Source organism: Pangasianodon hypophthalmus, chromosome 5, assembly GCF_027358585.1.
Source record: "Pangasianodon hypophthalmus isolate fPanHyp1 chromosome 5, fPanHyp1.pri, whole genome shotgun sequence".
In the NCBI taxonomy this organism is placed as follows: Eukaryota; Metazoa; Chordata; class Actinopteri; order Siluriformes; family Pangasiidae; genus Pangasianodon; species Pangasianodon hypophthalmus.
In genome coordinates, this window is record NC_069714.1 from 24,847,316 (window position 1) to 24,860,228 (window position 12,913).

A 12,913-nucleotide genomic window follows, 5' to 3' on the forward strand; every position below is an offset into this window, starting at 1 on the left:
TACATCGCGTTATTTACATTCATGAAGGTGGCTCTTGATTGTAGACTTTGACAATGATAGGCCTACCTCCTCCAGAGTGTTCCTGACTTGGCTAGATGTTGTGAAGGGGTTGTTCTTCAATAAGAAAAGAACTCTGCAATCATCCACTTTAGTTGTTTTCTGTGGTCTCCCAGGCCTTTTGGTGTTGCTGAGCTCGCCAGTGCATTCCTTCTTTTTAATAATGTACCAAATTGTTGATTTGGCCCTCCTAAAGTTTCTGCTATCTCTGAGATAGGTCTGTTTTGGTTTTTCAGCCTAATGATGGCCTCCTTCACTTGCATCAACACCTCTTTGGACGGCATATTGAGAGTTCCCATGAACAGCTACCAAATGCAAATTCAACACTTGGAATCAGCTCCAGACCTTTTATCTCCTTAATTTATCATGATATAAGGAGGAAACAGGCCACAGCTGGCCATGAAACTGCTTATCAGTCAATTGTCCCATTACTTTTGAGCCTGTGAAAATGGAGGAACTCTGTAAAAAATGGCTGTAATTCCTAAACGGTTAATGCAATATTTTTGTTAAACCCCTTGAATTAAAGCTGAAAGTCTACGCTTCAGTCACATCTTGACTGCTTCATTTCAAATCCACTGTGGTGGTGTACAGAGGCAAAATTACCAAAACTGTGTCACTGTCCCAATATTTATGGACCTGACTGTATATGTATACACAGCGAGTAAAATAAGTATTGAACACGTCACCATTTTTCTCAGTAAATATATTTCTAAAGGTGCTATTGACATGAAAAATGAAATTTTCATCAGATGTTGGTAACAACCCATGCAATCCACACATGTAATCAAACCATAGCTGTCCATAAATTAAGTTACGTGTAATAATGTGAAATGACACAGAGAAAAAGTATCGAACACATGAAGAAAGGGAGGTGCAAAAAGGCACGGAAAGCCAAGACACCAGCTGAAATCAATCAGTAATTAGAAAGCAATCCTGCCCCTTGTCAGTGCAAATTAATATCAGCTGGTTCAGTCCGAACTGATGGCCTATAAAAAGGTGTCTCATTACCAAGGTGTCACACAAGAAACATCTCATGATGGGTAAAAGCAAAGAGCTCTCTCAAGAACTTCGCAACCTTATTATTGCAAAACATACTGATGGCATTGGTTACAGAAGGATTTCAAAACTTCTGAATGTTCCAGTGAGCACTGTTGGGGCCATAATCCGGTAGTGGAAAGAACAACATTTCACCGTAACCCGGCCATGACCAGGTGCTCCTCGCAAGATTTCTGACAGAGGATTGAAAAGAATTATCAGAAGAGTTGTCCAAGAGCCAAGGACCACTTGTGGAGAGCTTCAGAAACACCTGGAATTAACAGGTACAATTGTTGACCAAAATTGAACTCTTTGGATGCCATAATACACACCATGTTTGGAGGACAAATGACACTGCACATCACCCCAAAAACACCATACCAACAGTGAAGTTTGGAGGTGGGAACATCATGGTGTGGGGCTGTTTTTCAGCATTCTGTACTGGCAAACTTCATATAATTGAAGGAATGATGAATGGAAAAATGTACTGAGACATTCTTGATAAAAATCTGCTGCCATCTACCAGGATGATGAAGATGAAACGAGAGTGTACATTTCAGCAAGACAATGATCCCAAACACACAGCCAAGAAAACTCTCAGTTGGTTTCAGAAAAAGAAAATAAAGCTGCAAGAATGGCCCAGCCAATCACCTGACTTGAATCCAATTGAAAATCTATGGAAAGAACTAAAGATCAGAGTTCACAGAAGAGGCCCATGGAACCTTCAAGATTTGAAGACTGTTTGTGTGGAAGAATGGGCCAAAATCACACCTGAGCAATGCATGCAACTAGTTTCTCCATACAGGAGGCGTCTTGAAGCTGTCATTACCAACAAAGGCTTTTGTACAAAGTAAATTTCAGTAAGAGTGTTCAATACTTTTTCCCTGTGTCATTTCACATTACTACACATAACGTAATTTATGGACATCTACGGTTTGATTTCTTTGCATGTGTGGATTGCATGGGTTGTTACCAACATCTGGTGAAAATTTCATGTCAATACCACCTTTAGAAATATATTTACACACACACAGACACACACACACACACACACACACACACATACAGACCGATCCTGGCATATGCCAATTTTATTGTTTTAAAACTGGTCCTTAAAAGCATCAAATTTAACACCCTGTGAAAATTCTTTCATTTGTTCCATCAGAACAAATGGAAATACATGCTGGAATACATGCATATGAATGAAAAGAAGCAGTTTGCTGACAAATTTTTGGACAATAATAAGTGATAATTGTTGGAATGTAGCAGTTTGTTCCTGTGCACCAAATTTTCAGCTGGTTGTGCTTTATAAACATGAACATCCATGGAGAAGAGTGTGCTCCCTGTTTTATAAATCAGGACTTATTTGGACATGTGGACAGTTACAGAACATTTAACAAATGAAGCCCAAGGAGTCAGCGTAGACTTGTGGCACTGTTATAATTTTAAATAATTTGAAAAGTAAATCTTGCATTGATCCCTCAAGTTCATCACAACTTCAGTAACAAATCTTACCTAGTACTGTGAGACGAATTTCTGTTTTATACGGTCCACTTGGAAATACGCTGAAGACGCAGGTGTAGATTCCTTCATCTAAAGCAGTAACTTTACTTAGAAGAATTGAGCCGCTGAGTCGCGAGATGTTACCTGTGAATTTTACTCTGTCTCTCAATCCATTTATATGTTCCTCTTTGCCATCTGAAGTGATAACCACAAAATCTGTGTTTGCTGGCTTTTCCTTTGTTCGTCTTTGCCACCTAATGCTTGTTAGAGGCTCTCTCGTCTCCACCAGTTGACAGAATAAATGTGCATCATCTCCTGCTGCCACAGTCACATTCTGACCAATGACCCTTATGGCTGTAAAAAAAAATAAAATAAAAATAAATAAATAAATAAATAAATTCACACCATAAGAATGGGCAAACCCACAAATAAGGGTAGACACTGGATTTTGTTTATCAGGGTCTTTGTTGATGATCTCGTTTACGCTTCATAAGAAATCTTTCTGAAAATCATTAGATCTGGTTTATACTTCTGCGTTGATGCATATTTACATACTTGTCTTGTGATGCAGGAAGGTGCTTAGATGCTGTTGCTTTCCTCCAGAGAGCTAACTGCGTATTGTGCACCTCTACTGTGCTATGGAGCAACCAGCCTTCAGGTGAATGCTGATTGGTTGGTGAATGCTGACTATATATGTTTTAACAAGCTCATTTAATGTAATTGGTATTTTGGACATGATCCCTTTTATTTGTTTCAGTTCATTTGTAAAGATTTCAATTGCAGCAATTGTGTCCTTTTGTCTTGATTTTCTGACACAACTTTAACTTCGCATTCCAGAAAATTCCTGTTTTGCTTTTCTTGTGGAGCCTTTTAAACACAGGTGTGTGCGTTTCTAAATCATACAATCAGTTTAATTTTTAACAGGTGGATGCCAGTTAAGTTCTAGAGAAAACTCAAGATAATCAAAGCAGGATGCACCTGAGCTCAGCCTGAAGTGCCTTTAGCCAAGGGTCTGAATACTTCTCTAAATGAGAGATTTTAGCTTTTAATTTTTTTTAATAAATTTGGAAAAAAATTCTAAAACCATGTTTTTGCTTTGTCATTATGGATTATTACGTGCAGATTAATGGCAAAGAAAGTCGATTTAATCCATTTTAAATTAAATCTATAACAATAAATGTGCAAAAACTGAACACTTTCATAATTCACAGTAGGCAAATATAAAGTTTAATGTTTTATATTGACTGTAGCTCATTATAATGAACAATTTAAACATGATGTGTGCTCACAGAAGTATAAATCAGTATAAATATAAAGTCTCCACTCTTGCAAGATATAAATAAAGGAGAACTTCAGAGTTTCAGTGCATTATCCACTGAAGAACTGTGCATAGTGAGTCACAAAGGCCTTGTCTACAATCTCTGGACAACCTGACTCAATTGAGGCTATGGCTGAGGCTATGGCAATTTAGTTTAGCTTAGCTTGATGAAATTTATTGGTAAACCTTGTGCTTTTGCAGTAGCGTTGGGCTGAAACAATACTCAGGAAGAATTATTCTGCCATAGTGTAATCAAACATAGATGGTATGAGAGTATACCCTAGACCGGTGGTATTCAGTAGGCGAACTCCGGTCAGAGTCCGGACCTAAATGCATTTTATTACGGACTGAATACAAACACTCGGAGTGAAGAAAACAACAACAACAACAACAACAACAACTCCTCACAACCCGTGTGAAAGTTTGTACGCTGTCCTTTCATTTCATCCAAGCACAGGGTCATCCAAGCACAGAGTCTGGGGCAGCGGTAGCTCAGTGGTTAAGACATTGGGCAATGGAAGGTTGAGAGTTCAAATCCCAGCACTGCCAAACTGCCACTGCTGAGCCTTTGAGCAAGGCCCTTAACCCTCAACTGCTCAGTTGTTTAAATGAGATAATTGTAAGTTGCTCTGGAAAAGGGCATCTGCCAAATGACATAAATGTAAATGTAAAAAATATGGATTAAATGTATCTGGGACCCTGGGGTAATTTCCTATTTTACTGCTCCTCTGTGACTTATTTCTGTACAGACTGGCCATATCTGTGTTTCTCCATCCTTCTCTAAGAAAATTACAGGCTGAATTATCTACTGTTTTTCACCAAACTCAGCAGTCATCTGAGAATTTTTGTCCAGATACACATGGCCATGATCTTCTGTGCAGATGTTGGGAAAAAAACAAAACAAAACAAACAAAAAAAACATTTGACTGCTGCTACTTGCACTTCATCTTGTATCAGTGACCCTCCCTCTGATATTAAACACTTCCTGAGTCACAAAACAAAAAATGTATGCTTGGATACATTGTGATTATTGTTTTATTTTGTTTTGCTTCAAACTGAAATAAGATCCAGGGTCTCTTCTCTACTGTACTGGCCCTACTCTACTTTAATCCAGCGGCTCTTCTCTTCTCTACTCTACTCCAGCGGCTCTTCTATACACTACTCTATTCCAGCCGCTCTTCTCTACTCTACTCTATTCCAGCAGTTCTTCTCTACTCTACTCCACTCCACTCCAGCAGCTCTTCTCTACTCTACTCTATTCTTCTCTACTCCAGCGGCTCTTCTCTACACTACTCTATTCCAGCAGCTCTTCTCTACTCTACTCTACACTACTCTATTCCAGCAGCTCTTCTCTACTCTACTCTACACTACTCTATTCCAGCAGCTCTTCTCTTCTCTACTCTACTCTACACTACTCTATTCCAGCAGCTCTTCTCTACTCTACTCTACACTACTCTATTCCAGCAGCTCTTCTCTTCTCTACACTACTCTATTCCAGCAGCTCTTCTCTACTCTACTCTACACTACTCTATTCCAGCAGCTCTTCTCTACTCTACTCTACACTACTCTATTCCAGCAGCTCTTCTCTACTCTACTCTACACTACTCTATTCCAGCAGCTCTTCTCTACTCTACTCTACACTACTCTATTCCAGCAGCTCTTCTCTTCTCTACTCTACTCTACACTACTCTATTCCAGCAGCTCTTCTCTACTCTACTCTACACTACTCTATTCCAGCAGCTCTTCTCTTCTCTACTCTACACTACTCTATTCCAGCAGCTCTTCTCTACTCTACTCTACACTACTCTATTCCAGCAGCTCTTCTCTACTCTACTCTACACTACTCTATTCCAGCAGCTCTTCTCTACTCTACTCTACACTACTCTATTCCAGCAGCTCTTCTCTTCTCTACTCTACACTACTCTATTCCAGCAGCTCTTCTCTACACTACTCTATTCCAGTGGCTCTTCTCTTCTCTACTCTACTCCAGCGGCTCTTCTTTACACTACTCTATTCCAGTGGCTCTTCTCTTCTCTACTCTACTCCAGCGGCTCTTCTCTACACTACTCTATTCCAGCAGCTCTTCTCTTCTCTACTCTAGTGGCTCTTGTCTTCTCTTCTCTACTCTACTCTACTCCAGCAGCTCTTCTCTACACTACTCTATTCCAGTGGCTCTTCTCTTCTCTACTCTACTCTACTCCAGCGGCTCTTCTTTACACTACTCTATTCCAGTGGCTCTTCTCTTCTCTACTCTACTCCAGCGGCTCTTCTCTACACTACTCTATTCCAGTGGCTCTTCTCTTCTCTACTCCACTCCAGCGGCTCTTCTCTACTCTACTCCACTCCAGCGGCTCTTCTCTACTCTACTCCAGCAGCTCTTCTCTACTCTACACTACTCTATTCCAGTGGCTCTTCTCTACTCTACTCCACTCCAGCGGCTCTTCTCTACTCTACTCCAGCAGCTCTTCTCTACTCTACACTACTCTATTCCAGTGGCTCTTCTCTACTCTACTCCACTCCAACGGCTCTTCTCTACACTACTCCAGCAGCTCTTCTCTTCTCTACTCTACTCTTCTCTACTCCAGCGGCTCTTCTCTACTGTACTCCACTACAGCAGCTCTCCATGTTGTAAACAGAGCCTGACTACTCCTGACTTTATTTCCTGTACTTTCTCCAGATGCGAGAAAAAATATTAGACATCCCCCTGATAAACAAATCCAGCTCAAACAGGGCTTCTGGCAACAGATATAACAGACTGAGGTGGTTAGTTTAATCGGTTGTCTTTGTCAAAAAACGTTTAGCTAATCGACATCAGTAGAGTAATACTGCATTTAAAATGTAAAATGGCGTATTCACAGTCACTCAGTACCAGGAAAAGGACAGTCAACAGAAGAAGTCAAGCGACACTAATGCAAATACACTCTGCTTTTATGAGCTCGCTTTGGTGAACTTCCCACCCAAGTTACTACAGTTCAGAACTAAGAGGTGCAGTAAAGCCAAGAGAAAATTCAAAATGTTATACAACAGAATAACTTAGTCTATTCAGTGTAACACAAACCAAACCGCTTTAAGTTTGAGTTTCACGCTCCCATACAATCACACTTTTGTTTACAGTTTTATGTTATATATGACATAAACATCGAATTATTAAGTTTTATAACAGCTTGCTGTGTAAACAGCTATAGAAAGAGTTCCTACCTTTAATTTCGGTCAAAAATAAGAGCACCACACAAATCCCTGTTAATCCCGTGCTGGAATGCATCAGTTAATACATCAAATACATCAGTTAATTTTCAAGACTACATTGTTTTCCCGCATCGGGCCGCACAGCACCACGTAAACAAACATCCAGTACCGCAGGCTGACTCGGAAATCCCCTTCATGCGCATGCGCATCACGCAGCTGTTACTCTGCCAACCTCAGCAGCAGCGAGCGACAGCGACCTCAAGCGATGAGATCTCCACCCAGAAGTAGAGCATCAGGATGGATCAGGCAGGTCCGGAGAGCAGAAGGGGTCAGGATCACTGGTGTCTCAGGTGTAGCATGTGTAGCTCGACAGAGAGAGGGAGAGATTGTTAGGTAGCTTTTGTCCCGTAATGGTTAAGGACAATGTACACTGCGTGCAGAGAGTACAAGCAGGGACTCCGGCAAGACTAGCTATGACAGCATAACTAAAAGAGAGAGCCAGAAGGTAACACAGACATGAGGACGCCCTGGGACATAAAACGGTACTGATAAAACTCTGTGCAGTTGCATATGTTAATGTACGTTTGACGCAGTAGGCAAGGTGCATATATTATGATTAAGATACATTTTAAATAAGATGATGTAATGATCTGAGATAGCTTCAGACTGCGGAAATGTGACTATATTTTCTATATTTAATCCACATGTTAGTATTAAGTCAAGCGTGTGACCACCACTATGAGTAGGTCCTATTACATTCTGACTGACCCCTACTGAATCAAGAATGGACACAACTGCTGTTCTCAGAGGGTCTTCTGGATTATCAAAATGAATATTAAAGTCTCCAACAATTAATGCTTTGTCTAAAGAAACAATGAAATTTGCAAAGGAATTCCGAATATGGCCCTTGGGGTCTGCAACTCTGGCCCCCAAGTAGCATCACCAGCCTTACATCATAATGGCAGGGCAGCACCCTTCCAGCCACTAGAGGGGGTTTAACTCAGAACAACAAATAACAAGAGACAGAAAATATCATTTGGCTCCTACACATCCGGCCCCTAAATGTTTTAAGGTTAAAATAAAACATTTACTCAATGAGGTATTAGAGGAGCCATTACCTACTCTTGAGTCCAGTTTTTCAGCGTTCTTCTAAGAGCAGGCACAACTTTGTAATCGGTCGCTCTGTGATGCCTGTCTTTGTCTTGAGCCTGACTGACCAGACCTGGAATCAGGCTTTGTCTCTAAAATTCTTCCTAAAGGCCACGAAGATTGTGGGGAAGTAGGGTCGACTATCACCACAATATCTCCAACACTGAAGTTTTGTCTCACCTTGAACTATTTTTGTCTCTCTTGCATGAGTGCAAGGTACTCTTGTGTCTATCTCCTCCAGAACAAATCAGCCAGGTACTGTACTTGTCTCCACCAGCGCCTGGTGTACGAGTCAGCCCTGGAAAACTCACCGGGAGGGAGAACAGGTTGAGAGTTTAGTAAAAGGATGTGGTTTGGGGTAAAAGGTTTCAAGTCAAAAGGGTCAGAGGATGTAGTGGTGATTGGGCGGTTGTTAAGAATTGCCTCCACCTCACAGAATAGTGTCTGGAGACCTTCATCATCGAGTGTTTGTTGATGTAAAAGAGTGTTCAGGACCCATCTCACTGACCTGATCAGTCTCTCCCACACCCCACCATGGTGGGATGCCCCTGGTGGATTTAAGCTCCAGTCTATTCCTTTGGCAAGCAGGACACTTTAGATCTTACTGCTGTTAAAACTAGATAGAGCCCTTCTTAGTTCTTTTTGGGCACCCACTAAGTTGGTGCCATTGTCAGACTAGATGTGCTTTACCTGGCTTTGTCTACATACAAACCTTCCTATGGTGTGGATACAGGAGTCAGTGTCAAGGGAGCATGCCATCTCAAGATGAACAGCCCTACAAGACATACATGTAAAAAGCACACCATATCTTTTTATCAGACTTCTCCCTCTTTTTGTTTCTATTGGTCCAAAATTGTCCATGCCAACATTAGTGAATGGTGCAATATCTGGTTGTGTTCTTTCTTGGGGCAAATCAGCCATCTTTTGCTCTCCAGTTCTGCCTCTTAAGCGCATGCAGACCACACATTTTGAGATGATATTTCTTGCGGCACTGTTGCCATTTATGATCCAATATCTCTTTCATAACTGGGCGAGGATGTAATTTCTGCCACAGTGTCCATACCTCTCATGAATGTGATGAAGCAACAGGCTGGAGATGTGAGACTGTTTTGGAAGGATGATTGGATGTTTCGTGGTCTCAGACATGGCTGCTCTTAACAATTGTCCTCCTACTCTCAGCAGCCCACCCTTTAATACTGGATCTAGCCTATAAAGTGTGCTCTTTTTGTGAACACCTGGTGATGACATTTCTAGCTTTTCAAATTCATCTGGGAATGCCTGCTTCTGTATAAAGGCTATAATTGCCCTCTGGAGGCGTCATATGCTGGGTTGTGCTTACTGTCAATGTATCTACACTGCTGGCTACTGGTGTTCTCTCTTATGACTGAGACCCTATTTGCAACAAAGGTGTGGAATTTTACACTACTGTTGGCGATGTATTTCAATACTGCCTGACTATTTGTCCAAAACAGGGAATTCTTTAGGGGGAGATGCAATACTGACTTAAGCATCTTGTCTTCTTTAACAGACAACACAGCAGCTGCCAGTTCAAATCTAGATATTGTCGTTTGTTTTAAAGGAGCGACTCTTGCCTTTCCAATCATGAAAGCAACATGTATCTCACCTAGGCCATTAGTCATCCTAAGGTAGCTTACTGTTCCATACCCCATCTCGCTGGCATCAGCAAAATGGTGCAGCTGGAGAGATTGTGGCTTTCCAAATTCACTAGGTTTGATACAGCATGGAACACTGAAGTCTGTTAATTTGGGAAGGTCTTGGATCCAACTAATCCACTGCCTAGGTTGAGCTGTGGGTATTGGCTCATCCCATCCATAGCCCTGCTTACAGAGCTGTTGTAGCAGCTGTTTGGCTGGGAGAGCAAGAGGTGCTAGAATACCGAGTGGATCATACACAGAGCTTTCCATTGACAGAATTCCTCTCCGTGTGTAGGGCCTTTTGGTGACTATAATATCAAACTTGAAGGTGTCATCCTCCACACTCCACTGAAGTCCCAGAGCACGGTCAGTTGGTAACTGGTCTTTGTCTAGGTGCAGGGATCTGATGTCTTTTCTTCTTTCTTCCTCCTTTATGGTAGACAGCACAGTTCTGTTACTGCTTACCCATTTGGTGAGCTGAAATCCTCCCTTACTGCACAGCTCCACCAGATCTGATGTCAGCTGCACTGCTTCCTGTACTGTGGGCAAAGATGTTAAACAGTCATCCACATAGACATTTTTCATTATAGCATTGGTCACCTGAGGTCTAATATAGGGGTTGTCCTGAGCAGTTCTTTGCAGGGCAAAGCTGGCGCAGCTTGGGGAGGAAACCGCCCCAAATAGGTTTACCAGCATACAGTGTTCTAATGGATCCTGTTCAGTGTCTCCATCTGGCCACCACAAAAAGTGAAGGAAATCTATGTCTGACTTAGAGACCCTTAATTGATTGAACATAGATTTGATATCTGCCATAAGTGCTATGGGTTCTAGTCTAAACCTGAGCAGGACACCAGTTAGTGGGTTGGTAAGATTAGGGTCTTGCACCAGCTCAGAGTTCATGTACCTACCCTGATACCCCGCACCACAGTCAAACACCACCCTGAGCGTGTTCTTCTTGGGGTGGTAAACTCCATGATGTGGAATACACCAGATTCTTCCCTTGTCTCCTTCCACCTCTTCCTGTGGGACCATCTCAGCATATCCTGCAGTTATAATATCATTAAGAAAGGCTGTATACTCTCTGTGGAAAGACTCATTTCTTTTTAACTTTCCTTTTAGGTTCAGGAGACGTTGCATGACAACATGACTGTTGTTAGACATTTGTACGTCATCTCTTCTGAAGGGCAAGTTAAGGGTATAGTACCCATCCATTAATGAGACTGACTCATTTGCAATTTTGAGGAATTTTTATTATCTACTGACAATTCACGCTTTTCCTCTGATGCCTTTTCACTGAAGTCATTATTATACTGACTAATCAACAACCTTTCTAACTTTGCAACAGAGATTCTTTTCATGGTGGCAGACTGAGGGCCATTATAGGTACTGGACTCACCCCCTCTTAAGGGCCCATTGACTACCCAACCCACTAGAGTCCTTACTGTGTAAGGTTCCTCACCCTGACCGTTTATAATCTCCCAGGGTTCTATGATCTTTGATGCATTGATTCCTATGAGCAGCTCAATGTTGCTGTCTATCTCTGGAATGTCAACATTATGGCCATCTCGCAAGATCCTGTTTTGTGGGGATGTTGTCAACATTGACTGGCATTTCCTTGTTTCCTTTCAATCCAGAAACTTCTTGACCCGAGATCACATATGTTGGTACTGACCTCTAATGACTCATTGTTTACAATAAGATGTTCGTTCTTCTGCCTTTGATATTTAACTGAGACATGAGGGATTCTGTGCAGAAAGTAGCTGAGCTACCTCGGTCAATGAAAGCATACACTGGGATGACCTTATCACCATTAGTAGGTATTCAGGGACAGGCATTAAAATGGTTTAGATCCTACCTGTCCGATCGATACCATTTTATAGATTTAAATGGAGAACTATCCAGTGTAATGCCAGTGAAATATGAGGTTCCACAAGGATCAGTTTTAGGACCTCTGCTGTTCTCAATTTACATGCTTCCCTTGGGTGACATCATTAGAAGACATGGGATTAGTTTCCATTGTTATGCTGAAGATACCCAGTTATACATCTCATCAAAACCAAATGAATTGAATAAATTGTCTAGATTAACTGAGTGTGTTAAAGATATAAAAGATTGGATGACTGATAATTTTCTATTACTAAATCCTGATAAAACAGAAATATTACTTATTGGTCCAAAAACCAGTACACAAAAGCTCTTACACTTCAACTTGCATTTAGAAGGATGTACTATTACTACTAGCTCATCAGTGAAAGACCTGGGCTTAATATTAGACAGCAGCTTGTCTTTTGAAAATCATATTTCCAATATTACTAAAACAGCCTTCTTCCACCTTAGAAACATTGCCAAGCTTAGGAACATTTTATCTGTATCTGACGCAGAAAAGCTAGTTCATGCATTCATGACCTCCAGACTGGACTATTGTAATGCATTGCTAGGTGGTTGTCCTGCATCTTCAATAAACAAGCTACAGTTAGTCCAGAATGCAGCCGCCAGAGTTCTTACTAGGTCAAGAAAAGATGATCACACAACCCCAATATTATCATCCCTGCACTGGCTACCTGTTAAGTTTAGAATTGATTATAAACTAGCACTACTTATGTACAAGGCTCTAAATGGTTTAGCTCCCACGTATCTAGCCAGTCTTCTAACACGTCACAATCCACCACACTCCTTAAGATCTCAAAACTCCGGACTTCTGGTAGTTCCCAGAATATCAAAGTATACAAAAGGGGGTAGAGCGTTTTTGTATTTAGCTCCCAAACTTTGGAATAGCCTTCCTGACAGTGTTCGGGGCTCAGACACAGTCTCCCAGTTCAAACGTAGATTAAAGACATATATCTTTAGCCAGGCATACACTTAATACATACCATAACCTTGTACTTCAGTACATCTGATTAATTGCACATTATGATTTAGTGCTTGCTAATATTATGAACAGCAGCTACGCTAATTTCTTTCCACTTGTTTCCCTTCTTCTACCCATCCCGAGGCACATAGAGATTGTGCC

At 41.3% G+C, this 12,913-nt stretch overlaps 1 protein-coding gene across 3 annotated transcripts in view; it reads right to left on the reverse strand.

The window, feature by feature from the left end:
* si:ch211-141e20.2 (nectin-3) overlaps positions 1–7,309 on the reverse strand; it is a 42,134-nt gene extending 34,825 nt beyond the window's left edge. For all 3 annotated transcript variants that reach the window (XM_053234533.1, XM_053234534.1, XM_053234532.1), the window contains exons 1-2: positions 7,112–7,309; positions 2,608–2,949 (exon numbers count right to left, since the gene is read on the reverse strand). In XM_053234533.1, coding sequence (XP_053090508.1) covers positions 2,608–2,949; positions 7,112–7,175 — 406 coding nt within the window. In that variant the 5' untranslated portion in view covers positions 7,176–7,309. The remainder of the gene's footprint in view (positions 1–2,607; positions 2,950–7,111) is intronic.
* Positions 7,310–12,913: the final 5,604 nt, after the last annotated feature.